We start from the raw sequence: 17,625 nt of genomic DNA on the forward strand, positions 1-17,625 counted from the left end.
GAGTATGCACTAGAATCACGCCGGTTCCCGCATCGCATATGTGTGAACCCAGTCTGAGGCTTTGGGTAAGCACTTTCCATAATCAACATTCATTGTAAGTACATTCAGAAAAAAAAACTACAAGCTTGAATATTCTTACTTTGCTAAAGTAGATCTTTAACCAGTCACTAAACCTAATTTCTTGATTGGTGTCATTTTAAGTGTGTTTTCAATCTTTTTAAACATGTTGTTTTTCCTTCAATCCTCCCTGACGATCCTTCCATCAAGCTCCTTGATCAGGTTCTTCATGTTATGGAATGACAACTGTCTGTCCCACCTATACTCCTATGTTGTCACTCTGTCACACGTGTCCCTGTTGGAGGTTATAAGTGGCTGTGCTGACACACATTGCACAGGCAGGGTCCACCATTATCACTATTATAAAACTGGTCCAAACGGATTATCTGCAGCTGATGCTAAAGTGAGAGCACATAGACAAAATGGCCAAAACAAAAGTTGCAGAAGATCAGCAGCAGAGATACAATAATTGTTTTTTTAAAAGCTTGAAAATTGTATTTTAGAATAAATAAAAATGTAGGATTTTTTTGTGATACACAAAACTTTAGCAAACTAAATGCCATTCAGTTAGAGTTTAGATCTACTTTAAATGTTGTAACTACCTTTCCATTATCCCTCTATGTAAAAATTGCACAATTTTAACAATGAGAAATTTGTCCAATATTTTGTCAGAGGAAATCACTGCAAGGTATAGGGTAATCTCCCTGTAGTAAGTTTCCATCAGAGCACATTTCTTCATTAGAAGAATCATGCCCATCTAGTCCTGGCCCAGGGGGCAACTGAAAAAATTGGGATTTTTCATCATGTTCTGTTTTGATGACAATGGTCAACAAGACAGATAGAGATGGTAAAAGCTCCAGCAGGGACACAGACAGAAGTAAAAACACACTCCCAAATCTCAAAAATGTATCAACTATCAAAAATTAACGAATAGAAAAGGTTTGGATATACATATACCATGACCATGCAGAGTTGTATAAAGTACTCGAAACCCATACTTGAGTAAAAGTACAAGTGCTCAATGAAAAAGTGACTTGAGTAGAAGTGGAAGTGCTCGATCAAAAAGTGACTTGAGTAGAAGTACTAAAGTATTCAACATATTTTGCAAGTAGTTTTTTTTTTTAATTTTGCTACTCAAGTACTGAAAGTAAAAGTACAAGTACTGTGTTATGTAGTTATTAAAGAAAGAAGTCAAAAGTTTGAACATCATATTGTCTTTTATTATTTTAAATGCAGCTTTTATTTATACATACAGTAGCATTTATTTTCGTATGCGCTGATAATACTCATGTTTTGAGCTTCATGAAACCTGCCATCTACTGTTCTGGCGGTGGTAATTTTTTAATAGTAACGAGTAACTATGCAGCACAAAATAAAATATCGGAGTAGAAGTATTGAAATCATTGAAAAAATGTAGTGAAGTAAAGGTGGAAGTAGGAGAAAAAAATTATACTCTAGGAAAGTACAGATACCGCCTTTTGGTACTTAAGTACAGTAGTGAAGTAGTTCTACTTAGTTACTATACATCTCTGTGACCATGGCATACCTTTTGTGCATACAGTTTAATCCCCATGTTTGTGCATGTAATTGTCCCGTATGATGATCTTTATTTGTCACTTTGAAGGTCATTCAAGCCAAAAGCGATGTAATGTTTTGGGTGAGAACAGCTGCTCTTTTACCTGTTTCTGCCAGGACCCTTGGGTAGTGGCGTCATTTTAATAGCATACCAAAGACACGTGGCCCTTCAGGAGAACTGTCCTAGTTTCCCTTTTATGTGAGGATGCCTGAGGGGTAACCCATTCTGTTTTACCTGGTTCTTGTTGATAGTCCTCTGCATATCTGCTTCAGGCCTTACATCAACAGTGCTCATTTTGCCACTTGGGCACAAGGAGATGTCCCCATATAGAGGTTAGGAGAAGGAGGAGTCCTTATCAGAAATGGTTCACTGAATCAATAAAAGTGGAGATATTTACATACTTCAGCCATCATTTGAAGATGGCAGTACTTGTCTTAAGCTACAAACAGTCCATCATAGTTCTGAGAGATGTGGCATGAGGGGAATGATGGGAGGCCTGCTACTCACAGATGATGCGTCCCAGAGACTGACATCACAATGAAAAGGGATGCCAGTAGTCCCATAAATGCATAAAGTCCTTTTACTGCTCTAGGATTCCTCCCTGGAGATGAGGTAACAACTGAATACATATTGATGTGGTCAAGTGCTGGTCTTTGACGTAAGTAGTAGACCATGTCACAGTATAGTAAGATGGTTATAAATATGTTTACATTTAGTTTGTATGCTCTCTCTTTAAAATTTACCCTTGGGATTTTTTTTGGATTGCGTCATTCCATGACTAAAGAGCTGTTTTTATTTTTTGTATGCATCTCATTATATCATTAATTGTGATCTAGTTCTTCTGTTCTTACATCCAGCTGCTCAGTGATGCAAAAAAAAATGTATAAAATAAACAAAAAGCTTCCTTCACTTTTGTGACTTGCCAAATCTTCCTTCCTATTTGTTTATTTTTTTTTTACCTCCTTCCCCTTCTGTTCTAAATTCCTGATAATCCCTTGTCCATTATTGTGGCAACATGACTTGATAAAGTGCATGCGCACAAAACACGTTGTCATAGCAATGCCCCAGCATACATCAGTGTGTTCCATGACATTATAGCGTCATCTGATGCTCAGAAGAGTGCCCCATGGTAATCTATAAGGAGATACTGCACATGCATGCGACAAAGAACGGGCTTGGGGATAAGTCACTCAGGCACTGAGCATTGCATTGTGGAAAGTGGTTGTTGAGGTTTGTTTGTTTAGCAAGTCTTTTTCTGGGGTTTGTCAGGAGGCTTTAGTGGCATTCTAGACACAAAATGTAGCACCTTAGGGTGTCTTCAGTCTAGTTTTAGTCCTCGTTCACACTAAGGCGACCTGTGAGGCGACCTGGTCGCCTCACAGGTCGCCGTAGGTCGCCTCCCATAGGGAAGCTGCGGACCCGTTCTAATAGGAGCGACACAAGTCGCTCCGACTTACAAAAAGGGTCCGAAGCTTCTTTGGGGCGACCAGGAGGCGACCGCCATAGACTTCAATGTTATGAAGTCTGTGGCGGCCGCTCCGAGGTCGCGGCGCGCTGCTCGCACCGCCACCTCGGAGGTCGCGGTGCGAAGTAGCGTCGCTTGTATGTGAACGGGGCCTTAGGGTTTTTTTGTTTTTACTTTTATGAAGCTATTATACGCTTACTTTATGTAACTGAATTAATATTTTTTACATTTTATTTCCTGTGTGAAAACATGGAATAACCTTGGAAACAATACAATAAATATTCTGTGAATGCACCAAGAGAAGAATAGAAGAGTCTTTCAAGTAAAGAGGACTGAGTTTTGCATGTGAATGACGTCTGGTATTTGTACTCTATATAAATCCATCTTCAGCGAGTCAGATAACACATTTATTGCAGACATCAGGGCAGCACAAGGCTTGTGATCTGTTCTCCTACATTCTAACTGGCACTTGGAAGTGTGTAGGAAAAATCTGATAATTGAGATGTTCTGAGTTGAGCCTTAATTAGAGAAGCCTTAATTAGAAAAAGAAAACATTTATCAACTTCACTCTGTTCTAAAATTTGACCCTCCAGATAAATGGGACTCCACTGTAATTGGCTGGAGCCCCATTTACTGTGGAGCCCCATTTATCTAGAGATCCCAGGCAGCTCCAAAAGCAGCCAACAGCAGAAAGACGAATCTATTGACCTGCAAGATATATTTTCTGTGAAGCTGAAACACTGCCGTGCAGCAGGGCGGGAGGAATGGGGCATCTTGTTGGGAATCACACTATTTTTTGTCCCCACAGAAAGGGACAAACTGAAAGATGACTCCATTAGCCTTCACAATTTAAAGTGAGATTAAACTATAATAAGGCTTACCTGGAGGTACTGTAAAAATCTCTAAAATGTACACCGTTTAGGAGATATTAACTGTACAAGCAGCTGGTGACGTCACATGCGCTCCAAAGAAATGGCCACATGGGCTGTTCCTTCAGAGTCTTGTGCCGTAAGTGGTAGGCTCCCGTGTGCATGTGCAGAAGTGACGTCATCGCGGGTCCGGCCACTCACACAGCCGGAGTCCATGGACCCGGAGGGAAGGCCAGAGAAGATGGAAGCCCCCTCAGCAGGGACAGCTCGGCGATGGAGGGCTTTGTTTTCAGGTAAGTTTCACATCATGTGCTAGTATGTGATGTATACTAGCACATTATGGCTTTACCTTGCAGGTTAAAAAAAAAGCACACCCAGCGGTTTTACTAAACCCAGGACCCTGCATTCACTATATCTGGCCACAGTACACAGCATGGAAATGCAATTATTTAAGTAAATATAAACAGCTAAATACCTTTTCTCATTAGCAGTATGTAGTAGTCTTGTAACTTCTATCAGTGTCTGGTTAAAGCTTGTAGGAGGACTTTTCATTCTCCTCTGGCTGTCCTATGAGGCTGCATGACCCATGACCCTCTGCCTGGACAGTGCTGATTGGCCCTGTGCTGATCGCATGCACTTTCCTAAGAAGAAAAAAAAAAACTCTCTAGCAATACACACAAATCTGAGCATGTGCAGTGTGCCTCCTAGGGCTCTGCAGATGGATTAGGGACAATAAAAGAAGGGGAGGATCAGCGAACTGTGGATTAAACAGCCTTTTTACACAATGCAGAGGATTAACCATTTAGGCTCCACAGTGAGTAAAACAAGCATGCTTTACTGTATTTGCAGACTGATTTTACTGTTGTGAGTTTAGTAACACTTTAAGTGAAGACTTCTGTAACATATGATACCGACAAATAAAGGAAATATTGAATGGTTTTCCTAATATGCTGAAGTCTGTTAAGGTAATCATTAACCCGCACAGCCATAAAGGAGAAGCGACCAATCTGCAGAGGTGGGGGACTTGAGTCACACGACTTGACTTAAGTTAGACTTAAGTCACCAGTTTTGAGGACTTGAGACTTGCTTAACTAAAATTATTAAAAGACTCGACTTGACTTTGACTTGGTATTTATGACTTGAGACTTGATTTTGACTTGAGACATATGACTCAAAATGACTTTACTTTTTTAAGTTATTAAATATTTGCATTTTCTCAAGATGTGTTAAAGCAAAATGAATGTGCCTGTTATGTTTCTGACACCACAGTCACTTAAAACACCTCAGTGTGTTCTGATTTTTAGGACACTGGCTGTTTAACAATGGAAATACTTAACATGTTTTTAGTGACTGTGGTGTTGAAACATGACTGGACGAAGGATTTTGAGCTGTTTGGGCATTCAAAGTGTTTCTTTAATATGCCAAGAAAAAAGCACTAAGCAGTTTTGTTAGTGTTGAAAATAAAACAAAACCTTTCCTGACCACTGACTTTTAATTGATTTAAAGGTGAAAATTAGTATTTTGACTTGATTTGTGACTTGACCAAAATAAATGACTTGACTTGGCTTGCTTGACTTCTAGCAGGGACTCGATTCTCCCTCTCTATTTGTCCTGTTTACCATTATCATTAAAAGTGAAAATTAAAGAAAATCATAAATTTGGAGAATTGAAGTAATAGAGGGGAAATCTTCCAATAGGGACACTAGTTCTGATGACCTGGGGGTCCCTAAGGAATTCCCTTAATTTGCAGAGATTTCTTCTGACTTCCTGTTTGGCTATGGGACGGGAATTGAAGGGAAATCTCTTCAATTTCTGCACAGATGGCAAAAAAAAAGTCTGATAGGAGTTATAACCCTCCCTTACAAAAAAGTTTTGTCTATAGTTCTACTTTAAGCTTAAGAAGATCTTCTATGATCTTGGGTCTATTATATTACCCTCTGTGGACATTTATATTTATTAGGTTGATTTACTATTTATTTTATTTTCTGGAGTGCGTTTCATGTTATATTCATCGACACATGTATTTTGATTATGAATTCACGGTTTGTATTTACAGTGCATCCGGAAAGTATTCACAGCTCTTCACTTTTTCCCCATTTTGTTAAGTTATAGCCTTATTCCAAAATGGATTATATCCATTATTTTCCTCAAAAGTCTACAAACAATACTCCATAATGACAATGTGAAAGAAGTTTGTTTTTAAATCTTTTCAAATTTATTAAAAATAAAAAATGAAAAGATCACATGTACATAAGTATTCACAGCCTTTGTCATGACACTCAAGTTTGAGCTCAGGTGCATCCTGTTTCCACTGATCATCCTTGAGATGTTTTTACAACTTGATTGGAGTCCATGAGAATGGGAAGGCCAACACCTGTCTAAGGTCCCTCAGTTAACAGTGTATGTCAGAGCACAAACCGAGCCATGAAGTCCAAGGAATTGTCTGTAAACCTCCGAGACAGGATTGTATCAAGGCACAGATCTGGGGAAGGGTACAGAAACATGTCTGCAGGTCCCAATGAGCACAGTGGCCTCCATCATCCATAAATGGAAGAAGCTTGGAACCACCAGGACTCTTCCTGGAGCGGGCCCCCCAGCCAATCTTAGCGATCAGGGGAGAAGGGCCTTAGTCGAAGAGGTGAACAAGAACCTGATGGTCAGATGACAGAGCTCCAGCGTTTCTCCATGGAGAGGAGCACCTTCAAGAAGAACAACCATCTCTGCAGCACTCTACCAATCAGGTCTGTATGTGACAGACAGAAGCCACTCCTTAGTAAAAGGCACATGACAGCTGTCTGGAGCCAAAAAGCACCTGAAGGACTCTCAGACCATGAGAAACCAAATTCTCTGGTCTGATTAAACAAAGATTGAACTCTTTGGCCTGAATGGCAAGCGTCACATCTGGAAGAAATCAGGCACCACTCATCACCTGGCCAATACCATTTCTACAGTGAAGCATGGTGGTGGCAGCAATGTACAGAGATATCTTTGATGAAAACCTACTCCAGAGCGCTCTGGACCACAGACTGGGGTGAAGGTTCATCTTCCAACAGTACAACAACCCTAAGCACACAACCAAGATAACAAAGGAGTGGCTATGGGACAACTCTGTGATTGTCCTTAAGTGGCCCGATCAGAACCCAGATTTGAACTCCATTGAACATCTTGGGAAAGCAGTTCAAGATGAATGGTAGAAACTGCCCACAAATGGGTGTGCCAAGCTTGTAACAGCATACTAAGAGACTTGAGGCTGTAATTGGTGCCAAAGATCCTTCAACAAAGTGTTGAGCAAAGGCTGTGAATACTTATGTACATGGGATTTTCTTTTTCTATTTTTATTTTTAATAAATTTGCAAAGATTTAAAAAAACATCTTTCAAGTTGTCATTATGGGGTATTGTTTGTAGAATTTTGAGGAACATAATGAATTTAATCCATTTTGGAATAAGGCTGTAACATATAAAGAAATGTGGAAAAAGTGAAGCGCTGTGAATACTTTCCAGATGCACTGTATTTATTGATTCACTTGATCATTTAGCGCTGCACTTTATAAATACCGGTGTATACATATTTGATTTATGTCTTAGTGTCTGGACTTTTTACTGCTGGCTGCTTTCACATTTTTTTCACATCATTTCTTTAGCCTATGTGCAGTGTCTTTTCTTTTTTAGTTTTATTTGTCTTACATGTATTGTACTGTACATTCTCTTTAGGAAAAGGAGGAATGTAGACATGGCATAATTTGCCAGAAAATCACCTGGACAGGTTATTAATAAATGTTGCAGCCTTTATTGTTCTTATAAAGATATAAATAGTAATATCACAGATGGCAAAGCAGGCTTCTGTCAGTCATTGTTTGTGGGAAATGTGCCTGTAAATTCTATCAGTACACAAAGGAAAGCTGCTTTTTTATGGAAACTTGAAGAAAAACTCAACTTTTGTTAAAAAAAAAAAAAAAAAAAAAGGCTTCTTCTCCAGGCAAATTTTATACACTTTAAGGATTTAAAAACATTTCAGTGCAGATTGCCTTGGAGAATTGCCTTCATACCCTTGACCTTGTCTTGGAGATTTGGACTTGCCTTCCTACTTGCCTTGGAGACTTGCCTTCATACCCTTGGCCTTGTCTTGGAGACTTGGACTTGCCTTCCTACTTGCCTTGGAGACTTGCCTTCATACCCTTGGCCTTGTCTTGGAGACTTGGACTTGCCTTCCTACTTGCCTTGGAGACTTGCCTTCATACCCTTGGCCTTGTCTTGGAGACTTGGACTTGCCTTCCTACTTGCCTTGGAGACTTGCCTTCATACCCTTGGCCTTGTCTTGGAGACTTGGACTTGCCTTCCTACTTGCCTTGGAGACTTGCCTTCATACCCTTGGCCTTGTCTTGGAGACTTGGACTTGCCTTCCTACTTGCCTTGGAGGTTTGCCTTCATACCCTTGGCCTTGTCTTGGAGACTTGGACTTGCCTTCCTACTTGTCTTGGAGACTTGCCTTCATACCCTTGGCCTTGCCTTGGAGACTTGGACTTGCCTTCCTACTTGTCTTGGAGATACTGATGCAGATTTCTGAGAGGCTCTGCCTGCTACAGTGTGATAATAAGAAAACCCTGTATCTCAGTGTCCTTGTAGATGTGTAGTATATTTGATCTGTATATCACCAATGTTGACTGATTCGCTCCAGTAAATGTAGACAGTGCTGGGATAACCTGAAACTGTGCTTCGTGTTTCATGTAAATGTCTGAGAAAAGCAGTGCGCCAACCAACAAGTGCTGAGAATTCTGGAGGACGTTCTGTTTGCAGTGCACAGACTGTTAGAAAGTGTTGCTGTGGTTACGAGGATGTGACCTTTTTTTGGCAGATTTGCAAAATAAGAGCTCTCTATGGAATTAAAGAGAAAGGTAATTTTTTTTATAACATTAAAGCGGAACGCCAACCATATGGCTGTATAGAGGAATGCTCTTCTGACAGGAGGAGACACAACAACATGCACCTCCTCCTGGCTCTTCCCTCTGTCTGCCTCTTCTTCTCTCTCTGCTCCAGCCTCCCATCTCCTTGTCCCGGCTTTGAGTGCACTGTGCAGGCAGGGGAAGGAGAGGGGGAGAAACTGGCTTTCAGTTGCGGGATGGGAGACACGGTGGGCATTGTTCTGTCATCATTCCTTCTCTGCTCCACTACTTCTCCTGCTGTCTGGGCCCCCCTTTGTGCCCGAACCCCCTACAGGAGGACCAGTCGCCGTCCCCGATCAGCAGCCCTGCTAAAGGCACACATGCCTACCTTTGTTCCAACTGTCCAACATTCGTAAGGTTCCTCTCCGATGCCAGCATGTTCTTCCTGGGTTCTTCTGGGTGCCAGTCTTCGACCATTTTTATTGCCTGGTGCAGGATGATGTCACTCTTGTACATGGGCGAGAGTGCAGTCATCTTGGCGTGCTGGCAGTGTGGTGGAATGTGAACTGAGCTGTGCATGCACAGCTCAGTGTGCATTCCTTACGGAATAGGATTGCGGATAAGCAGGTAAGTGTACTTTATTGAACATCTCTCCTGCAATAAAAAGCCTGTCTGTTCCGAATCTTCACTCATCATTTTCTATGGCATGATATGATCCCTGCATCGGTTTTCTCCCTGTGGTGTCCAGGGATGAGGTCCTTCACAACCCTAGCAACACCCTTTTCCTTTACACCAGGGGTCTCCAAACTTTCTAAGCAGAGGGCCAGTTTTCTTCCTTCAAGTTTTTATGGGCCAGACTGTGGCCAGTGAGAGTAGAAAATGCACCGGCATCGGTGCTAGGGCTGCCACCACATGCCTTTAAAACTGAACACCTGATGATTACACAGGTTCTGTGACTGATTTTTGCAAAACGGCACTGCGTTGCTTTAACTGACAATTGCGCGGTCGTGCGACGCTGTACCCAAATAAAATGTATGTCTTTTTTTTTCCCCACTAAAAGAGCTTTCTTTTGGTGGTATTTTATCACCTGTGTGGTTTTTTGCTAAATAAACAAAAAAAGAAGCGCAATTTTGAAAAAAACAACAAAAATGTTTTACTTTCTGCTATGAAACATACCCGATAAAAAAAAAATAAAAAAATAAAATGTTTTCATCAATTTAGGCCAATATGTATTCTGCTACATATTTTTGGTAAAAAAAAAAATCCTAGTAAGTGTATATTGATTGGTTTGCACAAAAGTTATAGTGTCTACAAACATTTATGGACTTTTTTTTAGCAGAACTGTGACATTGTGGCGGACAAATCTGACACTACCCGTGACACTTTTTGGGGACCAGTGACACCAATACAGTGATCAATGTTAAAAAAATGCATTGTTACTGTATAAATGACACTGGCAGGGAAGGGGTTAACGCCAGGGGCGATCAAGGGGTAAGTTTGCTCCTAGGGAGTGCTTTCTAACTGTAGGGGGAGTGGATGCACTGGGGGAAAAGAGAGATCTGTGTTTCAGCTTAGCTGAAACACAAGATCTCTCTTTTACTCCCTGACAGAACAGCGACCTGCCTTGTTTACATTGGCAGACTGCCATTCTGTCATTCCTCCGAACGATCGGCCATTGCGGCGCACCCCCTACATCACCTGCAAAACATAACGTACATGTACGTGACCTGCAAAACATCACGTACATTTATGTGATTTTGCACAGCTGGGCTGCCCTGCCGCAGTATACATGTGAAGGGCAGTCCATCCGAAACTGGTTAATATGTGTTTGGTTTAAAAGGGATGAGGTGGCAACCCTAATCGGTGCCCCATCATTTGTTTTAAATGGAGGAATAGTGCCCCATTGTTGATATCAATGATAAGAATTGTGCCCCGTTTTTGGTGTCAGTAGAGGGAATGGTGCCCCATCGTTGGTGTCAGTTGGTGGAATAGTGTCCAAAGGGCAAGATAGAGAGAAGCAAAGGGCCATATGCGGCCCCCGGGCCACAGTTTGGAGACCACCGCTTTACACCATTGAGGCGGTGTTACCCTCCTGAGGGCCAGAACAAGGGGTGAATGCCCTGGGCACTGTAGTATCATGTGAGTCAGGGGGGCACAAGGAGATGGAGGAAAGGAGATTTACTGTATGTTGGGAGGTGGAATTTGGCAGACAGCAGGGGGTAAGTATTGTTCTAGGAGGGGAAGTTTGGGGTGGGGGGTGCTAAGAGTGGTAATTTAGATTTATTTGTGTTGGGAGGGGGGATGATTTGTGCTAGGAGGGGGGATTTGGGGAAAATTTGTGCTGGGGGGGATTTGAAGTGGAGGGGAGAAGATGTGTACTAGGAAGGGAAATTTTGGGGGTAGAGGATTTAGGCTAGGAGGGATGAATTCTTTCTGGGTGGGGGCATTTGAACTAGGGGGAATTGGGGATGGGGGCAAAGATTTGTACTCAGAGGGGGGATTTGTCCTGGGAGGAGGGGGGATTTATGCTTAGGGGGCAAGCACACAGATTAGTGCTCAGTGTTTTGTTTGTGGGGGGGGGGGGGGGGTTATGAAACATAGTGTTTATACATATTGGGGGGATGGGGGACGGGGGGTGATTTAACATGTTCGCCCTGGGCTCTATATGACCTTGTCCTAGCACTGAAGCTCCTGGCTGGACTTTCTGCTAGAGAGAAATCACAAAAGTCACTGGAAAAAATAAAAGATTGTTTGCCAAAAAAAGACAGTTCCGATATCCTGTATGTCTTGCAAATGAATTTTTACCTGTTTTCCTGGAGTTCAGTTTTAATGTATAAGAAATCTTACCTTAAAGCTCTTTAATCTTCCACTGCGGTGTTTTACTGTTAAGTCAGGATAACAGCGGCTGTTTCCTTGACAGATAACTCATGATAATCTCTCCTACATGTAGTCAGTACCATAGTAATGGATAGTTTCTGGGGTCCTCTGTTACCACCAGGTATTTCTTTCACGCTAACTGTTTGGTTGATTTGACATTTTGGCAGCTTCATTCAAACAGATTGAATAAGAAAGCCTGCAGGGACCCATCCAGAATTCTTTATATTCCGCTATAGTATGTAGCACTGCTTTGCTGCTTAACTAAAATAGAACCACAGGGGCTTCTCACCAACCTACTATGTAACAGACATCCTCAAACAAAACACGCTGGGCAGAAATGACACTCAGACTCGCCTTTGTAAATCATTTAGGAATGAATGCCAAGTAATTAATAAGAAGGAAGGGAATGGAGATCATTCTTGCAAGTAAATTTTGAATAACTGCCGACCGTTTTATTAGGGCGGTGGACAGAACAATAGGAATTGTACAATGGGCAACCCATAGCAACCAATCAGAGATAATCATTCACTGATTACAATAAACTTTAAAGTTAATAATTCAGAGTGGGTCTTTTGGTAATCTTGCAACTCTGCACGTCCCCACTTGCTGACCGCCCTATACACAGTGCTATATAAATAGTAAGACAATTAATAACTTTAAGGTTAGATTTATACGTGTCCAGATCCCCCTTGCCTCTGAAGCTCGATTAAGGTTTGGATTGTACTCCAGCAGCTACAGTCAGGCAGTGAAGAAGTGATGTGACGCCTCCTCACAACCTGTTTTAACCCCATTTTTGCTCACAAACATGCTGCAATAACATGCATTGTACGCAATAGCGGGCATTTGCGGCGCTTCACGATTACTTAAATGTGTAGTGTTTGGCAGGCTTGAAGTTGGTGGATGGCAAAAATACAGCTTCACCACACATTTTGATACCCTCCCAACCACATGTCTAAACAAAGCCTAAAGCAAGCCTGGGCCCAGGCCATGGTAACACCAACAGTAACGATTAAACAGAAGAACTGTGAAAATAGTATGTGCTGCTCAAATTTTTTTCCTTTTGGGGACTCTCCACAGGACTGTTACAATAAAATGGTTGCTGCCATCTTGGATTTCCCTATGATATATGAGGTGAACAACTGTTAACGCCAGCTAACCACCTGCATTCCTTCTCTTTTCTTATGATCCTTGGTGTTTCTTCCCATACTCAAAGCAAATAAAATATTGTGAATCCGGACCTGTCAACCTAATTGTAACGAGATTTCATTTGTTCAGGCACATCAAGCTCTATACTAAAGTTGCAGCTGTGAAATCCATATGGCACAAGTAATTCCTTGTATCAATAGAATGTTTGCATTATGTCTTTATGTTCAAAATATATATGCTGGTTTTCCTTAATTCTTTATCTACTCCTTTTGAATACATGATTCTTGCTACTATCATTGCAAATTGCATTGTCCTGGCATTGGAACAGCACCTTCCCGGAGATGACAAAACACCCATGTCTCGTAGATTGGTAAGTTCCTCTACAATTTCTTTCTATAGCCCTTGAGCTCTTGTATTGTGTTTTTTTTTTTATCAATTCCTCCATATAATTTCAATCACGTAACATAGTTTACAGCTTTTAATCAAATTTAGCTCTCAATGTAATGTATGTATGCCACATGAATTGCCCACCCACTTATATATATATATATATATATATATATATATATATATACACTATATTGTCAAAAGTGTTGGGACGCCTTCAAATCTTATGGGAAGGCTGTCCACAAGGTTTAGGAGTGTGTCCATGAGAATGTTTGAACAAAGCAAGGTCCATAAAGACATGGATGAGCAAGTCTGGGGTGGAGGAACTTGACTGGCTTGCACAGAGTCCTGACCTCAACCCAATAGAACACCTTTGGGATGAATTAGAGCAGAGAGTGCAAGCTAGGCCTTCTCGTTCAACATCAGTGCCTGACCTCACCAATGCGCTTCTTGAAGAATGGTCAAACATTCCCATAGACACACTCCTAAACCTTGTGGACAGCCTTCCCAGAAGAGTTGAAGCTGTTATAGCAACAAAGGGTGGGCCAACTCAATATTGAACCCTACAGACTAAGATTGGGATGCCATTAAAGTTCATGTGAAGATATAAGGCAGGCGTCCCAATACTTTTGGTGATTTAGTGTGTGTGTGTGTGTATATATATATATATGTGTGTGTGTATATATGTAAGAATATATTCCTGTTCCACAGAGTGGCCATACTTGTCTATATTTTGTTGTGTTTTATTTAAAGTGATAGGTTTCTTTTTTAAAAATAAAATAATAAAAATGTCATACTTACCAACTCTATGCAATGGTTTTGCACAGAGCAGCCCTGATTCTCTTCTTTTGAGTTAACCCGCCGGAGCTCTTCCTCTTCGGCAAGTGCCCCATAGGAAGCCACTTCCTATGGGGGCACTTGTGCAGGCTCACTCCCAAGCCACCTTGTCTGCATCCATTGACACAGACTGGGCGGCTTGGCCTTATCTTGATCCTCGTTACAGCATTTGATTGACAGCAGAGGGAGCCAACAACGCCTGCTGCTATCAATCTGCCCAAAGAGGAGGGAGAAGCAGCTAGGATGCAGCTCTTGTGCAAAGCACTGCATTGTAAATGTGGTTAGGTAAGTATAAAGTGGGGGATCTATTTCTTAGAAGGTTTGTTACTTTAATAGATAGAATGCATTAAGGTAAAAAAAAATTCAGACTTTAGAACTACTTTAACCTGAGCATACCCAATGTATGCAGATGTTTTTGCTTTGCTGTCAAGAGAAAAAAGTAAGGCAACACACTAATTAACTGAAAATATAACCATCTTTTACAAATCATTCATTCCCTATTTGTTCTTACTTTTTAACAACGCTTGTGTTTTGCGTTTTGTCTTTAATAAATCGTTAATGCTTTTGTTGTTTTTTTTTCACTGGTCATCACACAAACCTAAAAATAACCGATACATTAAAAGTCAAATTCCTTTTAACTACAGTGGAGTGCAAACAAAACAATAGAATTGCAGAGACATTAAGATTGCATGAAAACTTAGGGGCCCAGCACAGAATATTGCTTTGAAAAATCACACCATCTATTTGCTTCAGAACATCTACACAAGAAAAGTCCTAATAATATTTTTAGATGGGAAACAATAGTGGCAGAAAGAGAAGGAGAGCCCAAGTCGTGTGATTGAGCTTTACCCATTTCACAGAGTGAAAATCTTGGAATAGTTGGCTTTACAGTTATGCAGAGAACACTTTTTTGGGACAAAACAGGCTGCACACTGCGGTCTGAATTTTAAGAAGTACTCATAAAATAAATGTGAGCCAAGTGTGGAGTAAACACTGCAGTGTCTGGAATGGGATAGTGGCTTTTTATCTCTGTTTTAAAAATTCCTCATAGTCAACCAGCCTGTATCCCTTTCCACGATATGAAATATATTGCAGGTACATGGGTTGCCTGAGTAGTTCATGTGCCAAATGGATCACTAAACAAGAATCATAGCAATTGGAGCATGTTGTACTCTTCTCTGCCCTTCCTAAAATAGTGTAGATGCCACTTCAGCTCTAGCACAAGTTTTCTAGTTAGTCCTACTGTGAACATTGTCTTCTCAGTTGTCCCCTTTTTTTCCATTCTTTTTTTTAAATCAAAAGTCAGGTGAGAGTGGGGCATAGATGAGAAGACACCTTTAAATATAAGCCCTAAGAAAGTGGTAAAAATATAGATCTCGAACTAGAAATGGGACCTATAACAAAGTCTCACTTCTGTACTCTTCTTAATACATCCTCTTTCTACAAACTTTAAAAAAAAACAAAAATGAAAAATCAACAGGCAGAATGAGGCCCATCTCCTAATGGCCATTGCCGGTGTAGTTGGATGGCAATCATTTACTATAAAAGTCATTGAATTTTATAGAGTTAAAGATTGAGAGAACACTTGTCTCACAATCAAACTCACAAATAGCTATGTAAAATTAATCCAGTCCTGTCTACTTTTTTTTACATCTAATTCATTTCCCTTTTAACATTCATTTCCCATCTTTAACATCTCCTCTAAAGAAGATCACATTGGAGTGTGCGTTTATCCATTTAGGGACACCTTGGTACAAAGCCAGTAACCTGCCAGTATGTTTTTGATTTGTGGGAGGAAACCCACCTAAACACAGGGAGAACATACACATCCATGCAGATAGAATTCTCGTGGGATTCAAACCCTTGCTGCAAGGCAAGGCTGCTTACCTTAGCCACCCTGCTGTAGACCAGTGTGAAGAATGTTGGTGTGCAGCAATACCTTGTAGTCACAGATAAGCTTAAACCTGCCCAGTATAAATAGTTGAACATTGGTTTCCATAGGTTACTACTTTAAAGCAGAATGCTTTACAATGTTATTAGCTAGAAAAGGGAATACGATTTAATAGTTTTCCAGAAGTAAGAAGGTCAACATTTTAAAGGGCATGAACTGGGTCCTATTGTTTAGCAGATCAATATGTACAAGATGTTTTATCTTACTGAAAGTGAATCACTGACAAGCAAAGTTTGGCTTGGGGTGTATGCATTCTAATGAAGACTTCCAATAAATATAATTGATTCTTTGTCACACATTTCATTAAATTTGATTTTGGTCATCTTTGTAATTGGCTTCTGGAATATCCATAAATCCAAACTCTACTCTAGACAAAAATAAGCATTTAACCCTCACAGTTGGGGGGGTATTTTCTTAAGAGTGCAGCTTTACTTGTTCATCTTTTTCTGACCTTCTTACTACTCATTGCAGTATTGTGGTCTTTACTTTTTCTCAATTATTAATTCATAATCTGTACAGATCTGCTTCAACTGGGATACATTTTACATGTTTCTAGGCTTTTCAGGCTGTTGAGAAAGTTGTAAAACAAGAAGAGCTGACTCAACAAAGTCTTAGTACAGTGGCTCTAAAATATATTAGGATTTCAATATAATACAATATTGTAGAGTGTTGTAACATTTATATTATAGCTTTAAAGACTATCATTACTATTACTGTATCTGTATTGTTTAAAGGAGTTGTAAAGTCAGAAGGTTTTTTTGTCTTAATTAGTGTTGAGTAGTGTTGAGCGAACACGGACTGTATTATTCGTGTTCGTACCGAATAATTGGATTTTTTGTACCCGAACACGGACACGGACACTTTACTGTATGTTCGGGTAAAAATCCGTGTTCGGTCGTTTTATTTCCGGGTTTTGCATGCTTTGGCGCTCTTTTCATGGCGGGCTTTCAACAGCCAATCAACAATCGTTTAACTGGTGTGCCTTAAGCCATCCCAGCCATGCCTGCAAATGTCTCAGTAGCTGTGATTGGCCGTCTGAAGCATGTGACCAAGTCTTTATAAGTTCGAGGCAGCCGCAGCGGCGTCATTATGCTGCTTAGATTCAGGGACAGAGAGCACACATCAACGTGCTGGCTGCTGATTAGGGAAAGATAGGCAGGAAAAAACCATTTGTGTCCGGATAGAATTGAGGGACAGGTCGGAGTGTTTAGGCAGGGCGAGTTGTAGGCATTTTAGGGATAGAGTCTGCTGAATTATATAGGGTCAGTGTCTTCTACAAACTACAATCGATATTGCTGTGTGGGGGGTGGGGTGAATCTGCACTCAATCCTGATCTACGATCTCTTCTCAATCCTGTTAGGGACAGAGTCTGCTGAATTTTAGGGAAACTGTGTTCTACAAACTACAATCGATATTGCTGTGTGGGGGGTGGGGTGAATCTGCACTCAATCCTGATCTACGATCTCTTCTCAATCCTGTTAGGGACAGAGTCTGCTGAATTTTAGGGAAACTGTGTTCTTCAAACTACAATCGATATTGCTGTGTGGGGGGTGGGGTGAATCTGCACTCAATCCTGATC

General features: G+C 40.8%; 1 protein-coding gene across 6 annotated transcripts in view; it reads left to right on the plus strand.

Annotated features, from left to right (window-relative positions):
- Positions 1-17,625, plus strand: part of CACNA1E (calcium voltage-gated channel subunit alpha1 E) — a 1,228,023-nt gene that overhangs the window by 825,737 nt on the left and 384,661 nt on the right. For all 6 annotated transcript variants that reach the window (XM_082266485.1, XM_082266488.1, XM_082266487.1 and 3 more), the window contains one exon: positions 13,135-13,241. In XM_082266485.1, coding sequence (XP_082122611.1) covers positions 13,135-13,241 — 107 coding nt within the window. The remainder of the gene's footprint in view (positions 1-13,134; positions 13,242-17,625) is intronic.

This window comes from Pelophylax lessonae (assembly GCF_965119305.1).
Source record: "Pelophylax lessonae genome assembly, chromosome: 8".
NCBI lineage: Eukaryota > Metazoa > Chordata > Amphibia > Anura > Ranidae > Pelophylax > Pelophylax lessonae.